This window comes from Anoplopoma fimbria, chromosome 11 (assembly GCF_027596085.1).
Source record: "Anoplopoma fimbria isolate UVic2021 breed Golden Eagle Sablefish chromosome 11, Afim_UVic_2022, whole genome shotgun sequence".
Taxonomy (NCBI): Eukaryota; Metazoa; Chordata; class Actinopteri; order Perciformes; family Anoplopomatidae; genus Anoplopoma; species Anoplopoma fimbria.
The window spans coordinates 20,111,245-20,135,147 of record NC_072459.1 but is presented as its reverse complement, the minus strand read 5'-3'; the positions used below and the strand labels follow the sequence as shown (position 1 = coordinate 20,135,147).

The 23,903-nt window shown below is 39.9% G+C and overlaps 2 protein-coding genes across 2 annotated transcripts; both read left to right on the top strand.

The window, feature by feature from the left end:
- The first annotated feature begins 1,530 nt into the window (after positions 1–1,530).
- Positions 1,531–11,008, top strand: LOC129099091 (synaptic vesicular amine transporter-like). The gene is made up of 15 exons (XM_054608259.1): positions 1,531–1,534; positions 2,853–3,174; positions 3,271–3,329; positions 4,138–4,221; positions 4,332–4,424; positions 5,744–5,833; positions 5,948–5,991; positions 6,454–6,514; positions 7,946–8,041; positions 8,270–8,351; positions 8,450–8,501; positions 9,291–9,354; positions 9,437–9,556; positions 10,080–10,213; positions 10,964–11,008. The coding sequence occupies exons 1-15, from the start codon at positions 1,531–1,533 to the stop codon at positions 11,006–11,008; spliced, it is 1,350 nt and encodes a 449-aa protein (XP_054464234.1).
- A 3,872-nt stretch (positions 11,009–14,880) lies between these two features.
- LOC129099090 (ornithine decarboxylase-like) lies at positions 14,881–20,832 on the top strand. Its single transcript, XM_054608258.1, has 9 exons — positions 14,881–14,902; positions 15,102–15,229; positions 15,362–15,535; positions 15,630–15,802; positions 15,896–16,112; positions 18,550–18,633; positions 18,933–19,095; positions 19,499–19,620; positions 20,575–20,832. Exons 1-9 carry the CDS (start codon positions 14,881–14,883, stop codon positions 20,830–20,832), a joined length of 1,341 nt encoding a protein of 446 aa, XP_054464233.1.
- The last annotated feature ends 3,071 nt before the right edge of the window (positions 20,833–23,903 follow it).

Sequence of the window (23,903 nt, the reverse complement as noted above, 5' to 3'; positions counted from 1 at the left end):
CATCTTTCCTTGACCATGTTGTATAAATTAATTTACACAAATAGCCATGACAGGAAAAACAAAAAAAGAACTTTACAGTCATCATGACAGTGTTTGTTTTTCTGGTTCAGTTGTTGAGTAAACTGGTGAGAATAGTTGAGTGCAGGCTGAAAACATGTTTGTTCAGAACTGCCCCAAAGCTTGGCCTGTGGTGTTGCTGCTTCTCAAGAAGAGCTCACACTGCTCAACCAACTTCACACTCAACACTGCGCTTCCTTTGGTCCTTAGCAATGCACCTGCCATGACATGGTTGCATCACAAAACTCGCGAAAGAAACAATGGGGAAGTACACTCTAGTTCACATTGAAAAAAAACCCACCAGGGGCTGACTTTACTGATAGACAAGGTAGGCAACTGCCTAGGGCCCCCAACAAAAAAGGCCCGAAACAGCTATAGATTTATTAGGATGTTTGGATATATAAATATTGACTCTGTTAATATGTCACTATTCTTACTCATTGTGCACCGAGTTAACTAACAAAAGCCCCCGAAAGCACTTAACATTTTTAAAATTTGCAATTCAACTGTATACTTCTGTATACTATGTACTCCTCATCTCAGCTGACACCAGAGCGCTTCAAACCCTCATCTTCATTGACCTGAGTACAGCCTTTGCTACCATCATCACAACATGCTCTCCAGACTTGAATGCCTCTGTATTTAAAGCACTGCACTCAGCTGGCACCGGTCCTACCTTAGCAACAGATCACACATCATCTACCACCACCACTCCTCTGTCACATCAACAGTCACAAAGAGTGTTCCCCAAGGTTTCGTACTCGGCCCACTTCTCTTCATCATCTACATCTTCCCTCTCTGTGAGATTATCCGGCATTTCAACATACTCACCATCAATGGCACCTCTGTCTTCTCTTCCTCCCTGGCACACAACCATGATGTGATCCTTGGTCTTCATCTGCAAAGCCCCACACCAACTGGCCCCCCATTTCTCCCAGGCAACGTCCGTTGGTTCCAAAAAGTGAAGCCAGTGTGGAAGTGCCCTAAAATTGCATTCTCTCTACTGGCAATCAGGGGGTGACTTCTCTGGTTCCAAAAAGAAGACTGATTGTATAGAAGTCTTTGGGAAAATGACTCTACTTCTCACTTGATTTATCACCTCAGTAAACATTGTGAAAATGTGATTCTTGTCTCAAATCGTTAGTTAAAAGTATAATTTATCAGTAAATTATAGTTCCATTTAGAGTCGCATAGACCATAAAGCAGGGTATGCTTTAGGGCGGGTTGTTTTCGTGGTTTTAATTGTTATTATTATTCATATTATTGTCTAAGTCTGAGTCAGAGACTATCTTTAAAACACAGTGAAACCAGTCGGTCAAGCTTTAATGCCAATGTTTTTTGTCATGCCTATGCAACAGGATAAGGACAAGCCTTTATACATCTCAGTTTTTCTATGTTTGCTGGCAGACTGTACACTGTGCAAGCTGGCCACACACTGGACTCTGTTCTCTACCTTCTGTAAAAACTGAAAATATGGGTAAGTTTTAGCTACTATATTCTCTTTTTCTTTCTAGGTTATATTATTGAAATTTTTGTCTGTGATGTATTGTACGGACACAAATAAATAAGAAATTATTTTTCTTTTCTTTTGGTGAGAGTGTGATGGAAAACTGATTGAAGACTTGTGTGAAATTTATATTTTTATACTGTATATATTGTCCTGTATTAACATGCAGATTTTACTGTTGAGATCTCTATCTAGAAATCATGTGTGTGTATTGAAGAGAAGAAATAAAGGAAAGACTTTAAAGTGCTACAACGGAGCATTTCAGAGAGAGGGTTAGAGAGGGTGAGAAGAGGAGCTGCAGGACAGCCAGGATGAGAAAACAAGGCTGATTATGAGCATTAACGCATGTAAACATGTTGTAACTGTAACTTGAGATGAAAATATGCACCCGGAAAATAGCATAATAGGGGATGTTTAAGATTGCAATGTACCCATGGATGTAAAGAAAGCAATCACTGAATTACTTTGATACCGAAGAAAACTAAAACCCCTGATTAGTTGGACCTGTAGAAGGAACTGTAGGGAGCTTCTTTTATTCAGAAAACTTCTGGCCAGATTTTTGGACCATTATTTACGCTGGACATTATTACACTACATATTTATATTTAAGAAAATTATTATAAGAAATTATTCTTTCCAGTTAAGCAGTTTTCAACAGTGAATTTGAATTTTCAGTAGTACAACATAGACTTACTGAACTTTGAATACAAGGACAAATACTGTGTTTTGTCTAACCTAGACTTGCTAACCTGGCTGAGACAGGAGGCCCAGCTAAAGAAGATGATCCTGGTTATTGTGTTTCTCGCCTTGTTCCTGGATCATATGCTACTGTCAGTGGTTGGTAGGTACACACAAACAGCCTGTTGTGCAACACTTTGTAACACTTAACTAACTAATACAGTACTTAACCTTGTTGCATCCGTTTAAAAATAATTTACTTATATCCTTAGTAAACAAAATGCTATCAAACATTATGTATGAATATTATATTAAAAAGTGACCAAAGTCACAGTTTCAACGAGAAGTCCTTGAGCATGCCATAACACGGCCCCCAAAAAGTTTGCTGCTGAAGAAAAGGAGATTCATCTCTGTGTCTTTGGACAGACACTGAGGTGCACAAACAGACTCAAATAGTCACACACACAACCGAACACGGGACCTCACCCCAGGTTTACGCCTGGCAGAGAAAACAACACTGCATGTTGTTTTTTGGGAATGCTGCTAAAGACATCAAATGAGATTCTAAACGTGAGTTGAAGATTTTTCTTGTGGATTTATTTGTTGACAGTGCCCATCCTTCCAAGTTACCTGTACAGCACTGGCCAGGCTCCCACCATCACTCCTGGGAACAGCACCGACTTAACAGAGAATCCTCTCCTCAACCAGTCACTGAGTAATACATTGGTCTATTTGGGCCCCACATTTGCACCACCACACCAGACCCCAGATCTCTCTATTGATCCCACCGTGGCCCAGAAATTCCCAGAGTCAAACTGCTCTGATGCAGATGCTGATCTGGATGAAGTCAACATCAAAGTAGGACTGCTGTTGGCCTCCAAGTCCACCATACAGCTTATCATTAACCCCTTCATGGGGCCACTTACTGACAGGTGAGTGAATTTGATCCGTAGGAATTAGGCCGACCTTTATCAAGCTCAAAAATACATGACTCAGTTTGCCCTACCTATGCACTGTATATTGTACAGGATTGGATATCACATCCCAATGTGTGCTGGTTTCTGCATAATCGTCTTTGCAACTTCCTGTAAGTATCGCTTCAGAGTGCATCCAGACAACAGCTCTGCATGAAAAAGAATGCAACACTGTGAATACTTCAAAGACAAAATTATTGCAAAAGTGATTTGTAAAACCTTGCATAACAGCATTATAAACAGCTGGCCAGTGTTTTGTGCTAAACTCATGTTTTCCTACTTGCTGCTTAAACTGGACTTCCTGGATCGTGTTTCATTAACTCATGGCTACCTCACATAACATGCCCCCAGAAAATGCAGCAACTTACGTTGTTAGTGCATCTGATTCCCCACTATTTTAGGCGTTCGGCTCACTTAGCATGATAATTAAGAACCAGTAACACTAGCTAATATTACTGGCAGACTTAAGAACCAGTAATGTTAGCTAACATTAATGGAAAAGAAACAATACTGACTGACAGTAACGTAAGCCAGCATTACTGGCAGACTTAAGAACCAATATGTTAGCAACGACTTTGAACCAGTACTGTTAGCTTATTTTTAAAAGAACAGTAACATTACTGACTAAGAGTAACGTAAGCTAACTGTAACGGGTGTGGTAAGGACCCAGAAGTAGTACGACGGACACACGGAATAGTTGAATGAAGCTTTATTCTAGGCAGATAACACAACAGTCAAACAGTCTTGGATTAGCTCACGATGAGAATTCCACTCGGTGGAATGCCAAGCCGTCAGGGGAGAAGGCAGACAGAAACAAGAGGAAGCAGAGGCTATTCTCGTGGTCGGGGACAGAAGGAAAGATTTTTATTATTTTTTTTACTTCATGTATTATAAATCTAATCTGTACTTGTTCCTTGGAAGTGTTTGCCTTTTCATCTAGCTTCATTTTACTGCTGCTGGCTAGGTCAGTGCAAGGTGTAGGTGGATCCTGCTTGTCTGTGGCAGGTCAGATATATATATTTTTTAACATTTTACAATATTGACTTTTTATTAAGACTTTAGTGTTCATATTCAAAATCAATCCCATTAGTAGTAGTAGTATTTTTGTTTTGCAGGAATGGGAATGCTGGCTGATGGGTACAAAGAAGACAAGAACAGAGGGCGTGCAATGGGTATAGCGTTCACTGGATTGGCTTTAGGATTGATTGGTATGTAGAGCATCCGATAACACACTCAGAAATAAAGAGCTTTTGAGTGAAAGCGTTTTATATCTGCTTTATTATGCATGCATATTTAATGTCTATATCTGTATAATATGTCACAGACATGAAATATATATATATATTAAAGTGGCCTTATTATGCTTTCTACTTTTTCCCTGTCCTTAAGTGTGTTATATATATTTTTGTACATGTAAAAGGTCCGTAGTGTACGGCTCGATTGAATTCTCTCCTTCACTTCGGTAACTTTATGAGGTCATAATGTTACAGGACTGACGTAAAACTCTTTCCGGCTAGTTTGGCCCACCCTCAAGCAACAAAAGAGAGAGACGGAGGAGAAGCTCCGGAGGAAGAGTTTTTTAAAATGTGATACGTTGACCAATCACAACAGAGCGGTCTAGCTTACCAATCAGGGCAGACTTTGCTTTCTGGAGGGAGGAGCAAGCGCTACAACGGAGCATTTCAGAGAGAGGGTGAGAAGAGGTGCTGCAGGACAGCCAGCATGAGAAAAACAAGGCGGATTATGAGCATTAACGCATGTAAACATGTTGTAAGCAAACTTGAGATAAAAATATGCATCTGGAAAATAGCATAATAGGGCCTGTTTAATATTAATACTAATATTTATTTTTAACTCAACACTTCCAGTTTCTGTGTCAGAATTGAAGCCCTCTAGATAATTTCTGTTGACTTAAACATTTCATTTGTAAACCCAAGGCTTTTATTCTGAAATATTTGCTGCACAGTGTTGGTAAAATGTGTGGCAGAAGTTCCGGAGTTTATCATACTCTGTAATTCTTATCCATACTTAAAACTTCTGACATGTAATTATTTTGGGTTTTGTAGAAAATAAACCTTGATCAGGTAATTGAAAATTCACAGCACATGGTTTGAAACACCATGACATTTTAAACACTTGTTAGGGGATCTTTACAATATGATGATGGGTTCCAGAAATGAGGATTTTTTTTTTCAATAAGCTACACATCCAGGATCTTGGTCCATATAGAGTAACTTGTCAATAACTTGAAATGGCATCTATCCAATCATATGCTACTTCATATGTTGACAAAACTAAAGAAGAGATTTGTAAAAAAAAAAAAAAAATTAGCGGCCACGGATAATGGAATGGAACATTCTGAACATGGCCACCTAACAGGAACTGTGTGTTTTAATCAACCTCCTTGAGTATCACTCATGGTTACACAGATTACTTTTACCAGCATGACGTTCTGAAACATAATCATGCTTCTATTCCAATGTTTCACTTTCACTAACTTATCAGTTATTTCTTTCATATGCTGAAGCTGGGGCTCCATTTGGCAGTGTGATGTATCAGTTTGTGGGCAAAATGGCTCCATTCCTGATCCTGGCTGTCATTGCTGCGTTGGCTGGAGGTACTGTGGAATGTTGTGCATTAAGATGAAACATTTAATCCTCCTCAAAGAGAGTGAAACAGTTGCATGTGGTATTGTTTGTCCATTAGATTTTCTTTTTCACTATCCACACAGGTTTACATGCCCTCATCTTCAAACCATTGTGGGTTCAAACAGAGGTACAGTGAAATATTGATTTAAAGTAATACTTCACTGAAGACCTGTGTGTGAAAATGAAACATTGACCTGTTAAAAGGCCCATCTACCGTTTGTCAGTTAAAAAATTGGTAATTTGAATAAAAAATACTTTGATTTTCCCACTTTTTATTTTCTACCAACTGTAAACTATCAGCAGTTGGATTTAAACATTTTTAATTAATGGTTTCCATTGTCAACCCAATTATACATCAACCCATGGAAACTTGGCACAACTATTCATAAGAAGACCAAATAAAGGCCATAATAAAATGAATAAAATATATTAAAAAAGATTCTGAAGAGCCTTGATAATGTAGTAGAAGTAACAGTAAGTTGCTAATTTCATTATCATTTAATTTTAGCTTGTCTTAAAAGCTATTAACTGCAACTTTTTATTGTATAAGCTTTAACTTTGTAAAAAGATCTTTTATGTTTCTATACAGAGTGAAAAAGGGACTCCGCTGCTGACTCTCCTGAAGGATCCGTACATTCTCATTGCCGCTGGTATTTTGAATAATAGAAATGGCTGAATTTTTGTTTGCAAATAAAGCAGTTTTTATGTCAACCAAGCCCCAAATGAGAGCACCAAGCTTTGAAGCAAACTTTACACACTGGCCAAATGGTGGAATTACAATTTCCGGATCAATCATGTGATGCCAAAGGGCCCAAAAAGACTTTTCCCCATAGACTTACATTGGTAATAAGACGTCTGTAACTCAGTGGATAATTTGTTTTGAGGTTACTTCCAACTACGAACATATGAATTGTCCTTATTTAAATCATTAGGTCCTATATGTCATAAAATGTACTAATAGTCAAATCCACAGTTATTTTCTTTCTTCTGGTCATGTAAATGAGCCTCAGAACCAGGCTTGACCGAAGGCTGGGAGGCGGGGTTAAAAACATATGCACGCTCTATGGGCCCCAAAAGGCGGAAGAGGTAGTTTCATCTGAATTCTAAGCTTACAAGTCAAACTTTTTGATGCTTAATCGGCTACTGAGTGCATAGGAATGAACAGATCGCCGCCTCCGGCGCTGTATCAAGTTCTGTTTATACATCCATGATGTCAACTGCTGGCCCTTCAGGAGTGAGATTTTTAAGAATGAATCTGTAAAATAATTAGAAATTAAATATGGATATATAAAGGGAAATAAATAAAGAGCATATAAGTAAGGAAAAGATAAAGACCAATAACAAGATATTAAAGAATAATTATAAGCAGTGTCATATATTTTCACATTCATTTCTGAATAAATGAGCTACAACTTTATGTTCGTCAAAACAAGATGTCTTCCAAGCTGGACAAATTATTTTGGTTTCTATGTGCAGCCAGCTGCACAGGGACTGTCCACAAAGTGCAACGCCAAAAAGAGATACTATAACAATATTCAATAATGATCTCTTCATGTTTATTCATGTTAACACTTAATTTGGAAAAGAAAATCTTATGCATAATTGTGAATTTTTATTTAGAATTTCTTTAACCAGTATATTCCCCCAAATTATGCAAGAGCACATATTATGCGCACATATCTTTGACACCTTAACTCTTCTTCTGACATGTTTCCTCACCTGATGCAAACCGTCACTTTTTACATTTTTTTTTATTTATTCCTCTTTATAAGTCCCCTTTTTTTATTCTCATTCTTTTACAAAATGTATTCTTTGTTATGGCCCTTCTATGACTCCATAGCGAACGTGGTTGCAAACACACCGCTAGATGCCAACCACTCTTACACACTGTTCCTCTGATGACGATGAATTGTTGCTACAGTTTGCTAAAAGTCTCACCATACAATACTTTGGTTTGATAACGATAAAAGTTTTCACAGGTACTTGTGTATGCTTTGTGAAATGGTATGAGGGTTGGGAGCATACTAAATGACATAATGATAAAGTTAATATTAAATATATTCTGTTTCTCTGCTTTCCAGGAGCCATATGTTTTACAACTCTGGTTATTGCCACAATAGAGACAGCACTTCCTATCTGGATGATGAAGACCATGTGTGCTAGCAAATGGCAGCTAGGTATTCGAGATTAACCTATGTTGTGCTTATTCTATTGTGCTCTCAGCAAATAAATACGCAATGCATTTATGCTACAAAGAGTTTTCATCAATCATTTAACATTATCCTCAGCTGCAGAACATCTGCAGTGATTTAAAGATAAAATACAATGTCACGTATTCGTAAGTTAATTTCCCCGAGAAAATGTTTGCTACGAAATAACTAAGTCAAACTGTATCTTTGTGTCAGGCACAGTCTTCTTGACGGACAGCATATCCTACCTCATTGCATCCAACATCTTTGGTCACCTGTCACAAAAATACAGCGGAAGGTATGTTGACCTGAGTCCTAAATGCAAAGTGGCCTGTTTCTTCATGGTTTTGCTCCCGAATATACCCATAATACTATGTCGTGAATCTCTTCTCACAGTTGGCTATGTTCCTTACTCGGAATGATCCTGGTGGGAATAACCACCATTTCTGTGAGTCTCATAGATTAAGTATATGTTAACACTTTAGATCAACTTTTTTTCTGGGGACCCCCTCGCAAAAAACGACAAACCATCGCTACCCATTTACATTAGAGTTATAGTACAAACAGAATGTACGCTAGCCTTTCATATTAGATTCAATGTTATGATTAGGCTACCATTGGCAGAATAATACGAACATTAAGGCTCCCCCAGGTGGCTTAAAGGTGTACTGCAGATATAAAATCTCCCGACGCAGTCTTTAGGAATGACTGCTTTAGATAACAGCCCCCAAATGTGAGTACATTTTAAATTAACATTGAAATACCACCATAGGCACCAACAATTGAATAAGTACAGGAAACAGCACACATGCATTTTACAGTTATAGAGTTACACCCGTCTTCCCAGGTTTACCTGTTTTTTTACTATAGAAAACTAATTTAATTGCAATAACAACACTGTTTTCCTGTTTTAATTATAGTACAGTACTCCATAGCAATGAAATAGGTACTGTTTTTGAAACTAACCTTTATTTCTTATCCCTAAGTCCTTCCACACAAAAATCTGTTTCCCCCTTATCCCCTAACCTCTCAGTATTTGTTTTTGATTTTATTCACACCGTGTATACTCGATTACTACATTGTAATTTACAGGCTGTACTATAAACATGTTTTTAAGCATAAAAATAAGACATTAAAATCAGGAAAAAAGTAACCAAATGTGAGTGGTGAATGTTAAAACTTTTGTCTAAGATCTTCCATCCATGATATCATTTAAATGTCTGTCTTTAAATTTCAGTTTGGATTTTCCAAGAACATCTATCATGTGCTTGTTCTGAATGCAATTGTTGGCTTTTCAGTTGGTAAGTCATGTCTAACATTGGCTTTGTAACTAATTAATTTCTTCTTGGTTGAAATAATGAATGATTATCTCGTTTCTACCAGGCACAGTGGACTCATCAATAATGCCTCTCATGGGTAACTTGGTAGATCTGAGATATGTGCCAGTATACGGTACTGTTTATGCTATTGCCGATGTCGCAGTCTGCATCGGATTCTCCGTGGGTAAGCACAGTTGTTACACAGAATTTTTATCGGACTCTCCTGTCCCCTGCAAACTCAGAGATTTAGAGCCTCTATTAAGTAACTTATGGTTTAACGGCCTTTGGAGCTGCTTATACTTGGAGTTTAATCATTTGGATGACGAAGCCGGGTAAGCTGTTCCCCGTTTCCCGTATTGGGGCTAGGCTAGGCTAACCATGTGGTGGTGGTAGCTTGGTATTTATTGTACAGACATCTAATGTTTAATTTCTCACCTTTCTCTGCAAGAACGCAAAACTTTTTTTAAAAGTCGAACTATAGCCACGATAGGAATTTATAACATTTAAGCTGTATAAATATTGCCTTATATTGAGTTATATGATCTTAAACCTCAGTCGAAATAGGTCTGTAGGTCAGCTAAGCACTGGGGTTTAATAGACCATTTAATTTGGTCGTATACCCACCTGAAACAGTAAACTGCAGCTATGCCAATGCTATGCTAATTTTTCTATATCGAGGTGTTGAATATTGTCTCTTCTGTTCAAAGGTCCAGCTATTGCAGGTCCTATAGTGGCATCGATTGGCTTCCCCTGGCTCATGGCCATAATTGGAACAGTAAATATAATCTTCGCTCCGCTCTGCATCTTCCTCTACAGTCCACCTCAGCAGGAGGATCATTTGGTGAGAGCTGGGAAGAAAAAAAAAAAAAAAAACCCACATTTGTTTAAGCCAAATCTCCAGTAAAAATTATATTGGCATTGTAAGTTTCTGCAAACCAGGGATATGTTGAATGTGGGTGTTATTGCATTCGGTCGTTGAGCGAACGTATTTGAAAATGACTTGGTATAAAAGTGTGTATAACAAGCAAGAAAGTCTGAACACAGGACTTTCACCCAGGAGACCGCTGTTTGTGTGAAACCAAAAGTAAACTTTGATTTAAGGCTTGTTGCGTAGCATTGTTGCACTTACGATACGTAATAAAAGCCTGATAAGGGTTTTATTTACAGTAGATAACAAAACATGATCATTTTTCTAACCCCAACCAAGCAAATTCATTGCCTAAACCAAACCAATCGTTTCTCAACGCAAACGAGGTGGTATTGTGCATCTCTGTAAGCGGGATACAAGGCTGATCAGAAACGTATTTACGGTTCAGAAATGTCGACATTCATCGTATCCGGGGTTTTTTGAAGACACATACAATGCCAACATTTTTTCCGCTGTTTAGTTTTTTTAATTGCTTAAAAAATGTTGTTATACTTCATCCAATAAATTGTCTTGTGTTGCAGTCGATTTTGAAAGAAAATTAAAGAAGCTCAGCCTGAGAACTTGGAATCACACTGCCTGCAGATTTCAGTTCAAGTACTCATACCATCGCCATAGTGTTGCCCTGTATGGAAAACCGCCATTACTTCCCTCTTCATGAAAAAGGCCCAGACTGGCGCCAAGCCCTATGGATGGGCGGCTGTGGCGTAGTGGAGATCAAGGTAGTTCTCCAATCAGAGGGTCGGTGGTTCGATACCCAGCTTCGGCAGTCGATGTGTCCTTGGGCAAGACACTTAACCCCAAGTTGCTCCCGAAGGCTTGCCATCGGTGTGGACTGGATGTTGCATGAATGTTTGTTAGAGTCTGATGGTGGCACCTTGCATGGTAGCCTGTCATCAGTGTGTGAATGATATGTAATATACTACTGATTGTAAGTCGCTTTGGATAAAAGTGTCTGCTAAATGACTGTAATGTAATGTAATGAATGACACCATTGGCCCAACACTTTAGTGCAGAGTGAATGTCTTGCAACCATCAAATAGACTGCCGTTATATTTAAGAGCAACACAGCCACGAGTCTGAAGTACGTCAGCCTTTCACAGTACACCACTGTCCTAAATTAGATTTTCTATTCTGCCTTGCACTATTCGTATTTAGTAACTGTCATTTTGCGAAGTGTTTTCCCCATGAGTATCAATGAAATGTAAAATAATGAAAGAAAATTATTGAGAGCCAAAGATTTGCTTGGTCAAGCAGTACCACCTTGCAAACATTTCAACATTTGCTCTCCGTATCAACACATCACTTCTACTGAATTAGGGCTGCTCCCATCCCAACCCCCACACCCATGTTTGGACTATAAACTGTATATAAGAAGTGGACGTAGTTTTCGTGACGTCACCCATTGGTTTTTAGACTGCCGCTTTGAAGCCTCAAGTTCGACGTTTTGGCTGTTGCCAGCTTGGATTACGTTGCAATCAACCAAGCTTTTTGCAACCAGTAAATGGGGGTGACCATATTTAGACTACAGAAGAGTGACCAACGATACAGTTCTCGTTGCAGCAGGAATCACAAGGTAGCCCCTAAAGCATACCCTGGTTTTTGGTATATTTGACTCTAAATGGGCCAATAAATTACTGAATGAGCATCATGCTGTATTAAAGAAGACTTAAACTAGCGATTGAGACCATAAACTCATGTTTACAATGTTTACTGAGTCATTTTCTCATGGACTTCAATACATTCAGACATCTTTTCGCAACCGGAGGCCCTGGTGGCCAGTAAAGCAAATGCAAGTTTAAGACACTTCAGCATTGGCTTTCCCAGATCTGCTCTTCAAATGTCATGGTCAACAAAAAAGTTTGACCTTTCTTTATCATAAATTGTAAGACTACGTAAACAAGATTAACCAGTTTGGTGGCCTAGGCGTTTTTGTGGACATTTGCTCCTGAGACTTGCTTTGGGTTCTGACTATGTCGAGGTTCTTGACATTTTGTCTTTTCTTTTAAAGTCCAATAGAGACATCCTTTTTGTATAATTATTTTTGTAACCTTTAATCTATATTTTATTGTAAAAAACAAATAGAAACAGTTTTTCTATTTTGTACATTCTGGTCAAAGTCCAGTCTTGCTCATCTCTGAGGGTTCCAGCTATAGTGTCCTTAAGGTAAGGTTGTTCTTCCCAACTGGATAGGCTGATGGTATTCATTTGATATCAATTTGAAAAACAAACCTGCTACTTGTAGTGGTAAGGGGCGAAGATTGCAGATTTGGTCTTCTTTTTTATTTTACACGCACTTATGTGCCATAAGTTTTACAAAACAGATCGTGTGGGATGGTTGTTAGAGATGGGAAAGGTGACTTTGCGTCGCAGGACAACTCAAGACTGTTGCATGCATGGAAGGATTATCATGACCACGGGCCCACTGAACATGCCCTCACATGCCAGCAATGTCACAAGACATCCCAGGAGACGGGTGGCAGCAGAGTGCAGCTCATCCTAGGGAGTGCACCAGCGAACAAGCCTGTGCAACACCTGTGCCTCGTTACCTTCATTCAGTAGAGTATTTAAGCCCTTTCGGTGCTTGATCTTGACATTCTATGGAGACCGTATGTCACGCAGTTTTGCGAGTGCCTTGGTTTCAGTGTTTATTATTCTCAGTTTTTAAGAGCCTTATCTCTGTTTTCTTTTCTACCTTTGGGTGTATTTTCATTTCTCAAGTAAAGCCTCAGTTTAAACACTTTTTGCCTTGTCGTCTTTTCAAGTGGGTCCAGCAATCTCAGTGAAACGTTACACACACACAGAGTTTGGTTTCACGTAAGCAGTAGGCAACCCAAAACCACACGTCATTAGGGCTTGGCAAATAGCTCATAGCTTCATTCATAACGTTGGCATGCAAGTTATTATTATTTATTACATTACATTACATTACAGTCATTTAGCAGACGCTTTTATCCAAAGCGACTTACAGGAAGTGTATTCAACATAGGTATTCAAGAGAACTACTAGTCACCAGAAGTCATAAGTGCATCTCCTTTCTTAAACAAGCATCTTAAAGCATAAACCAGAGCAAAAGTATAGTGCAGAAGCAAATTACTACGAAAACAATAATTGCAACAGACTAATACGAATATAATAAGTGCTACAAACTAATACGAATAGGATAAGTGCAGTAAACAAATACAAATTCAATAAGTGCAGCGAACTGACACGAATACAATAAGTGCAACAACTAATATGAATGCAATAAGTGCTACGAGGAAGGCTCAGGGTAGTACTTCTTGAAGAGGTGAGTTTTCAGCCTGCGCCGAAAGATGGGCAGCGACTCTGCTGTCCTGACGTCAGTGGGGAGTTCATTCCACCACTGTGGGGCCAGGACAGAAAAAAGCTGTGACCGGGTGGATCAGCCGCAGGGACCTCTGAGCGACGGGGCAACCAATCGCCCCGAGGCAGCAGAGCAAAGTGGTCGGGCGGGGGTGTAGGGCTTGACCAAGGCCTGGAGATAGGAAGGAGCTGTTCCTTTCACTGCCCTGTAGGCTAGCACCAGAGTCTTAAACTGGATGCAAGCTCTTACAGGGAGCCAGTGTAGAGAACGGAGAAGGGAAGTTGTGTGAGAGAACTTGGGGCGATTGAACACCAGACGTGCTGCAGCTTTCTGGACAAGCTCCAGAGGTCTGATGGCCGACGCCGGGGCTCCGGCAAGTAGTGAGTTGCAGTAGTCCAGGCGGGAGATGACCAGAGCACCTGCGCCGTCTCCTCAGTGAGGAAGGGCCGAATCCTCCTGATGTTGTAGAGGAGGAATCTGCAGGAGCGTGTGACCGATGCAATGTTTGCTGAGAACGACAGTTGGTCGTCCAGGGTCACACCCAGATTCCTCACAGTCATCAATGGTGATGGACAGGTCTCGGTGCGGGCAGCCCTTCCCCGGGAGGAACAGTAGCTCGGTTTTGTCCAGGTTGAGCTTCAGGTGGTGTGTCGCCATCCACTTCGAGATTTATATCTTACAATTAAGAAAAATTCAGCTTCAGACCATATTTGGTGGTGTTGAGCTTTTCATAAACAACAGTTTAAAAAAACCCCAAAGGGAAGCATAAAGGGCCAGTCTAGCAGCAATAACAGCTTCAAACATTACATTTATAGGAGCACAATCAACACAAATTCATATTTTTCCCATCTTTAAAGGTGATGACATCATAAAATGTAACAAGTTTTACAATTATAATTCGGATTTTGACTTGTTGTATTACTGCCTTTCGACCTGTTTTGTTCTCTACATGCAAAGTGCAGCACAGTATTTATCTTTAAAAGTTCAAACACACGCCTTTATTTGAATATGAACAGCAACAACAAGCTGGGACAGAATACAGAAATACACATGACACTTAGTTCATATATATAGAGTCTATGGTAGACTGCTTACAGGATATGCTTATTCTATTGATTTAGCCAACACTCAAGCAGCTATTTTGCCTCTGGCATATTACAGGGTCTGTGTGTCTATAAATGAACTTTCTTCCAGTTCTGTTTCATAGAGACACTGTGATAACACTAACTCTTCTTTGATGTCTTCTGGGTTGCAACATATGGAGGACAATGCGGGCCATGGTAAGATGTTTAATTATCTGGAATATTTAAATGCCTATGTGCTTATAGTTTTGGCTTTTGGCTACTGTATTAGCATGGCATAATGTAGACAAATAGCTACAAACAAAGACAAAGTGTATTTCAATTGTGATCCAGCCTTTCATTAAGAATATTTGTTAATTAATTTTATGCTTTTGTCTTTTCCTGCTCGTCATCCCAGCACCAGTGAATATGAAGGGATCAGTTGTGCATGTTTTGCCCCCTGAGAACTGTGACATTGACATTTTAGACAATGGAAGGACCATCAGAGACTTCATGGACACTAAAATGAAAGAGCTTGGTTCAGCAGTGAGTATCAGAGACATCATGTCATTTAAGTTTTCCTTACTATGAATCCCTTAGTAATGGTCCATCCATGTTGTGAGATAGTTGAGGTTTCTTAAGATGTGCCAAAATGTTAACTTTGCTCTATTCATTCAGGGCATTGAAGAGCCATTCTATGTGGCAAATCTGGATAGTATATTTGAAATGAACCTCAGGTGGCGTACCAACTTACCTCGAGTCAGGCCTTTCTATGCAGTGAAGTGCAACAACGATGCAGCGGTTTTGAGGATGATGAGTGCTCTAGACATAGGTTTCGACTGTGCTAGCAAGGTACTGACGAAGTATTAAAAATATTCTAGCTTTATGTTTTCATTGTTGTGGAGAAGCAGTTTGCTCATTTGAAACACACTTTGGTTGAGTACAGGGTGAGATCCAGCTGGTGCTGTCCCTCGGAGTGACCCCTGATAAAATCATTTACGCGCACACAACCAAACCAGTGTCGCACATCAAATATGCCTGTACGCATGGAGTCGATACGATGACTTTTGATAACTTGGATGAACTCCTAAAAATATCTCTTTGTCACGCCAAAGCCAAGTGAGTGAACAACTACTGATATTTTTTGCTTCATATATTTTGTGTAGATTATTGTTAGTGTACCAATTAATACTTTTGAATCCCTTTCCCCAGATTGGTACTCCGCATCGCAGTGGATGACGTTGCATCCAAGGTAAGACTCAGTTTAAAGTTTGGTGCCAGACTGGAGTCAGTTGGTAAGCTGCTTGGACGTGCTAAAGAGCTGGGCTTGGAGGTCATTGGGGTCAGCTTTCATGTTGGCAGCGGGTGCACTGAAGCTTTGGCGTTCAAGGAAGCCATTGCAGACGCCCGACGTGTCTTTGACATTGGGGTAAGTCATCATCAAAGCAATAGACCACAACAATTAAGTTGAAAATCTTTGTCAATTTTCTAATGATAACTATTATACACAGTGGCCATAAATCATGTCAGAAGGCTGCTGCCCATTTTGGAATGTACAGTAATTAGGTACATTTACTCAAGTACTGTTTTTACGTTAAAAAAAATGCATTTAATGCAACTTTATACTTCACTCTACTCCACAACATTTGTTTGATGTAGATACTTTTCAGATTACAATACCCATACCCATCCTGTCCAGTTTTATTTATGTTTTTGATGAACTGTTGGATAGTTTTCCTCTACGTGTTGAAAATATTCTCCTATTTCTTTGTCAAAATAAACTATTCAGAAAACATCTTGGATCAGCTGGAAAGTGCATCTTCACAAAGCTGAACCCAGGAATGTTTTTTTGAAAAAGATAAAAATTAAAGATACTTGGTTCTCATGGGACATATGATGAAATAGCCCACTTTTGGAAAATAAGTATATTTAAGTTAATTTGACAACTGTGGGTGCACTAAAATTTGGGCGTTCAAGCTAGCCATTGCAGACGCCAGATGTGCTTTTGACATGGGGGTAAGTCATCGTCATAGCAATAGAGCATTACAACACTAAATTAATATTTACAAAGCGGTAGAGCCATTTCTATATGGAGAGACTTATGTTATGTTAAAAATAACATAAGAAATGAATAATGCAAAGCCTTTGGCGATTGGACTTTATAGTGAAACCGTCTAACAGAATAGCAAGGTAGAGTAAGACCAGAGAGAGACCTGAAGAGTCCACGGAGACCGGATAAAGGAGAGGACAGTCATTTTTCAGTCAGTTTTTTGTTTTTACCCGGGAATGAGAACACTGTCCTTTTAGACCAGGTCATGTTCGAACAGAAATCGAGAAAAGCGGTCTTTTCTTGACCAGGTCATGTTAGACCAGGAAATGAGAATTTGGGTCCTCAGGACCGGGTCACATTCCGACCGGGAAATGAGAAACGGTCACATTAGACCTGGGGATTGGAAAACTGTCACGTTAGACCAGGTAAATGAGAAAAGGTCAGTTTAGACCAGGTCATGTTAGACCAGGAGATGAGAAAACGGTCACGTTAGACCCGGAGAGTGAGAAACGTTCTGTTACACCAGCAAATTAAGAAGACGGTCACGTTAGATCGGGAGACTGCGAAACGTTCTGTTACACCAGCAAATTAAGAAGACGGTCACGTTAGACCAGGAGATTGAGAAACGGTCCGTAAAACCAGCAAATTGAGAACATTGGACAGGATAGACCAGAGAATAGTCTGACTCAATGAGCAGACAGGAGTGCAATGGCATTACACAGTGAATGAGAGAATATCCGCTTAAACAATAGAATGTGAGAAGTAGCTTTAGTCATAATATAAAGAACATTAGGCCTGACTATGATAATGGTATCCCATGCTATTGGACAAATTAAATGACATGCCAATATTGCAATACAATACCTGAAAGTGACACCACCACCAGTTATATGCATGACTTACCGGACCTTATTTTAAGACTTTGCTGATGTTTAATGGAGGTGAAGGCAGAGGATAACCAACGTCCCATTTGTCTCAAGGATGTAGATGAGATGCCTTGGTTTGTGGCCGAAGAAACAGCCCCTATTCTTAAAGAATGCCCTGATTTATGCTGAGGTGATAACTTGCTCTTCGTCAGGATCACCTCTAATTGATAGTTAAACCAGGTATTAGACAAAGGAAGATTACCTGGGGTAAGAAATTACATTACATTACATTACAGTCATTTAGCAGACGCTTTTATCCAAAGCGACTTACAATAAGTGTATTCAACATAGGTATTCAAGAGAACTACTAGTCACCAGAAGTCATAAGTGCATCTCCTTTTTTAAACAAGCATCTAAGAGTATAAACCAGAGCAAAAGTACAGTGCAGAAACAAACTAATACGAATACAATAAGTGCAACAAACTAATACGAATACAATAAGTGCTAAGTGGAAGGCTCAGGGTAGTACTTCTTGAAGAGGTGAGTTTTCAGCCTGCGCTGAAAGATGGGCAGCGACTCTGCTGTCCACACGTCAGTGGGGAGTTCATTCATTCATTTTTCTCCGCGCATAAGATTCCTAATATCGCGAGTGTGCTCCAACTTCGTGGCTGGAAGGGAGTGAATGGAGAGTGATGCCCAGGAAGTCCAGACGTGCGTCACGCCCCATGGATTTCTCCTCTGTCCAGTAAAAGCAGAGGCAGCAGAAACAAAGTTCTAGTTTTAGCGGCTCGGAGCCTGTCATGTGTGGCATTTCGGACAAATTTCTGTTGTTTGTTTTTCAAAATAATGGGCCATCCGAACATTGGGCAGTCCCCAAATCGGTGGGTCCAAACTTATAAAACCTTTATAGATGGTGCTTTATTAGACAGTGGTACTGATGTGTTTTTCAGAATATGTTGGGCATTCGGATGAGGCTCTTGGATATCGGCGGAGGGTTCTCTGGGAGAGAGGACTGTCAAGCTGGATTTGAAGAGGTAAAAAGAAAATATTCAGTGTTATTCAGGCGGTGCTTGTTCTTTGTTGTGCAGCATCTCAGCGTTCTTATGACACAAGTTAATACATCAACTTTTTTCTTAATACATGTTCTGTTTTCCCTCCAATTACAATGGTTTTACTTTATTAAAACACATCCAGAAACCTTACCTTTGTTGCCTGTAATGCCAGTGATATGGTTACTGTAGGTCACTATTTATATCAGCAAAATGTCTAGAATATCAATAGAGGTGTAATTCATGTGAAATATGCTATTAATCCATTGTGTTTTCTCTCGTAGTTTTCAAAAGTCATTAACAAAGCACTGGATGAATTCTTCCCGCCTGACAGTCGGGTCCAGATTATTGCAGAGCCAGGCCGCTACTATGTGGATTCAGCCTTCACACTTGCAGCGAACGTCATTGCTAAAAGAGTTATAGCGGATGACATGAATGAACATAGCGGTAATGTATAGATATCGCTTTTGAATGTTGAGTGTTCACTATTAACATATATTTATACAATGTGTGATTGTATTTAAATGTATCTTGAATGTGTAGGTGACAGCCATCAGATGAGTCTGATGGCTCAACTTGGCAAAGCACCACTACATCAAGAAGCGTCTTCAGAAGAATGCCATGCTCAGCCTCAAAGTGAGCACAATGACTTGCAGGGTCAGGTATCTATGGGTCCATGCAGACCCATAGATACCTGACCTGGTTGCATGTGGTGGAGGGGCAGATGGACCATATATAAAATGACATTATATTTATTATAATTTTCCTGCTATTTTCAACATATATGTCAAATATTGCATAGTTGCCATTTTAGTAACTTTGATTATTTTGCATATATTTCTATTTTCAGATGGTGAGAACAACTGCCCTGAAAGAATAATGGTGTACTATCTTAATGATGGAGTGTATGGTTCCCTGAGTTGCCTTATCAATGATGCTGCCCACACCACGGTGGAACCATACCTCTACAGGGTAAATATCAACCCTATCACCACATAAAAACATCAATATTGGACGATTCTCCAAAACACTAGATTGGGATTTTTATGTCAAATGGCATGATTCAACAGTATCTGAGCATGGCAACTACTGAAGAGTACAAGCTAAAGATCGTGGTTGTATCAGTGGTTAAGGATAGATATGTTATGGTTAAGGAAAGATTGTGGTTATGGTTGACAGAAAGGCAATCATTAATTGTAGGGCGATGACTGAACGCAGTCAGACTCCAAACTCCACATGCTTACTGTCCACCTAATGAGTACACTACCTCATTGCATGCAGTCGTACTGTTCACTGCCGTTGGACATAAATCTTGAGTTGTTGAATTGTTCCGTACAAACATAATTGCTTAGGATACTGGGCTGTATATTAATGATCAAACCTGCTTCTGAAAAGTGAGGCTAATCCAGAATTGTCTTAAACTTGCATTCTTTCCACTGACCATCAGGGGGCTACACCTCTGGTTGCCAAAATACGGCTGATTGTATAGAAATCTATGAGAAAATGCCTCTACTTCTCACTTGATTTATTACCTCAGTAAACATTGTAAACATGAGTTTATGATCTCAATCTCTAGTTTCAGGTCGTGTACAGCTTCTGTTCGTCACCCCCCTTTTGCAGGCCAAATATAGTCCTTTCTGTTCAATAGTTGCAACAAGTCAAGATGACAACAGACGTAATCAAAGATGGTGACCGCTAAAACACTGAACCCAAGGCTTCAAAACGGCAGTCCACAAACCAATGGGTGACGTAACGACAACTACGTCCACTTCTTTCGTACAGACCTTGGTCGAACAGCATGTTGAAAGCTGTCACTCACCGTCTGACCTGAGAAAACTGCAAAACATTATGTCAGACATGAGATTTAAAAGGATAAATAACCAGTGTGATGTGGATTTTATATTTCATGGTTTGTGTTGTACTCAGGTTGTTGAGAGCAGCGAGCAGAGATACCAATCTGTCATCTGGGGACCAACTTGCGACAGCATTGACAAAGTGACCGACAGCTGCTGGATGCCTGAGTTGGATGTGGGAGAATGGCTTCTCATTGACAACATGGGCGCTTACTCTGTCAGTTTGTCCACCGACTTCAACGGCTTTGAAAGAGCACACATTTACCCTGTTGTGACAGCCGAGACATGGAGCACCTTAAACCTCTCTGACATCTACAACCTCCGTCAATGATCTGGGAACACTTCTGTTCAACAATGGCTCAATATGGACCTTAGCAAACAGGCATTTTATATCTATGAACGTCTTTTTCTCTCCCTCAAACACAAAACAACAATTACACCTTTTCAAACTCCTCATTGCAGGTGGACAAATCCTATTCTACAAATCACAAATAAAGAATATGGTGAATCGGTGCAAAACACATTCACACTCCTGTATCAAAAAAAGTGGTCTTAGTCTGCGCCATTTTGGCATCAATGAATTGCAGACTTTTATAGGATCGATAATTTCCTAAAGGGAATTTTCATTACTGTACCTACAAGTCTTCATTACGGGGTGTTTGCTAGTGTGATGTTTAAACATAAGGTAAAAATGCCTTAATTTGATTAGTTTTGTTGTGCAGTGTTTAAATTTATGACTACTTATACACATGTTCATTCTCTCCTTTTTTAAAAACTTGAAAAAATTGCTACATGATTTACAACATCTAGTTAAGTCAAAGCATAAAGGGAAAAAATATCAACTATTGCAAGATCTCTGCATAGCCACACACTTTCATTTCCCTGTACAAAATCAACACACAAGTCTAGTGACTTTTTCAATTGTCATCTCATAGTCACTTACAGCAACCAAACACACCATTGCCTTTTCACATTTTTAAAAAAATGGGGTCAAAGTATCTGTTTATTGTTACACTTTGATATATCCTCTTGTATTTGCCTTACAATGTATGAAAGGTAAAAAAAAGAATGAATTAGAATACAAATAAACTGCAAGTGTTGTTCATGTTTATTGCTCGTTTAAGATTAAGACTGAAAGCAGACAAAGCTGCACCTGATTGAATTATTGCTAGCAGTGGAATTAACAATACATAAAAAGGAACTTCATAACCTGCTCAAAGTGCATTGTAAATTAACTATTCTAGATTTTCCTTTAGCCCAAATCAACTTCTGTTTGCGCACACCGTAAGAGCTCCCTTAGCTGCATTAGCTGGTAAAAGGAAAGTATTGGAATTGCTAAAATTTGATTGTGTTACAGGCTTAAACAACTGGAGAACTGGTTCTGTAGAGTCTGGCAACAGCTCAGGTCAAGATGAAACACTTGAATGACAGTGATGCAGGTGGTTAGCTTGCTCCCCTTTGTTGGAGCAAATTTTCAGGCAAAGTTTACAGGTCCACACACAGTGTTAACCCAAATCTCGGAGTAGAATAGCGTCATTTCAACGCCTCAACATAGGAAGCCACCTCAGCTCTGTCATGTAAACTTACTCAAGCCATATTTTGCACGCACCTATGAGCCACCATCCTGCTATGTGCAGCCAGATATTGGCCAGATATTGGTCATTCAGGCAGCTTATGTAGCTAGTCCACTGCTGGTTGAGTCTGTTGAACCTGTTCGGATGTGAGGAAGATTCATGAGGTACTCCAGAGGAAGCCTTGTTACGGGCGGGTTTGAAGAACTCTGAAACTCTCATCAATGTAGATGCCTGATTTGCCACACAGAGCTGGCTCAGATTATTCACAGATTTCAGTGTTTGCTAAGTGATGTGCCTTGTTGCAACCACTCTGACGCTCTGTTAGCTATGTCAAGTAAAACTAAAGTCATGACCCAATAGGTGTGAATCACTTATCTGTTAAATGTTTGCTAATGGGAGTGCCTGTTTACCTTGAAAGCTATTACCTACAAGACAAATATTTGATGGCTTGAATTTTTTGTGAGAAGTGAACGTAATACTTTTTATTGTTTACTTCCTACTTTCTAGCACGGTGTCAACGACAATGTTTAAGCAGATCGACACGGGTAAAAAATATGTATTTTTGATTTTGGAGGGAACACTCCCTTTAAAGACCCAGACAATACCTGCTAGTAGGATCCATTCATTGTTAGTTTGGGTTTTTGCATGGGAATTCTACAATTATACAATCCACCCATCCAACCGTTATCATCCACTTATCCGGGTTTGGGTCGACAAACATCCTGATTGCTTTACCCATAACTATTCAAATTATGTAAAGCCCAGAATGAACTGCTTCTTTCCACTCTGGCATGCTGCTTAACATCCGATCTGTGTGTCATAGTATAATGAGTGGAAATATACAAATGAAGAGAAATGTTTTCTCAAGGTAGAGCGTTTTCTTGATGGCTGGCATTGAAACCGTGGGAGGGGTAAAGTGAGGATCATCAACTCAATCACTTGTGCGGACCTACAGTATATATGTGTCCAACCCCTTTCTCTCCCACTTCTCTGTTCTCACAACCATTCGTTCAAAGTGAAATGCTTGACGATTGAACTTGGGCCTCGGAATCTCCTCCAGGATCTTCCTGTGCAACCAACATCACCGACTGGTCAGTTGCCAGCCTTCAGCGTGCCCTCAAAGAGAGGATTATCCCATTCCACCGGACCGACAACAAACACAGGCCTTCCTACTACAGCACATCCTGCTCGCAGCCCGCTGATGATCTCACGACGCAGCACAATACAGAGGCACAGCCAACCGCTCCAGCCTTCGTACAGGGCCAGGTCGTATCTCCCCTTGTGACTACTCTGTGTCCAATTTTCTAACGTTTAATTCTCTTTAATTCCACCCCAAAAACATGCATCCTTACATCCAGGCATTCTTTCTTCTTCCCTTTCTTCAGCTGCTGCTATGTTATCCCCTCTGGTTCCACCTGCTCCCACATCCTCCATCTTTCTCTTTCTCAACAAACACTACCAACGCTGCCGTTCATACTCCCACAACCACAACGAGCCATGGTGATCCCCCTGTTCTATCCCTATTCCCCTCCCTCCCGATCCCATCTCCCAACATTCCACAGTTTTTTCCCGTTCCCTCAGGAGGGCGGGGAAGGCCAGGTAACTGCAGGGCTGATGGGGAAAGAGGAAACAGGTGTGTAGGTGGGCAGGGCAGTTGGTTGATGGGGAAAGAAGGGAGGCTACGCATTTTTTCACTTTTGATATGTGTTAAATGACTCTGAACAAGTGTGAAATAAATGTATTGATATTTGTATATGTTGTCACCTTTTTTTAAATTCATGAATCTGTCAGTTAGAAGAGAAAAATCGAGGGATCCTTCAGCTGCTGA

Bases quoted from the DNA above. Each gene is read 5' to 3' on its own strand.
- LOC129099091 (XM_054608259.1), top strand. The intron at 9,557-10,079 runs GTAAGCACAGTT...TTCTGTTCAAAG, and splicing joins CTGCATCGGATTCTCCGTGG to GTCCAGCTATTGCAGGTCCT. The intron at 10,214-10,963 runs GTGAGAGCTGGG...TTCATGAAAAAG, and splicing joins CTCAGCAGGAGGATCATTTG to GCCCAGACTGGCGCCAAGCC.
- LOC129099090 (XM_054608258.1), top strand. From the start codon at position 14,881: ATGGAGGACAATGCGGGCCATG. The intron at 15,230-15,361 runs GTGAGTATCAGA...CTATTCATTCAG, and splicing joins TGAAAGAGCTTGGTTCAGCA to GGCATTGAAGAGCCATTCTA. The intron at 15,536-15,629 runs GTACTGACGAAG...GGTTGAGTACAG, and splicing joins GTTTCGACTGTGCTAGCAAG to GGTGAGATCCAGCTGGTGCT.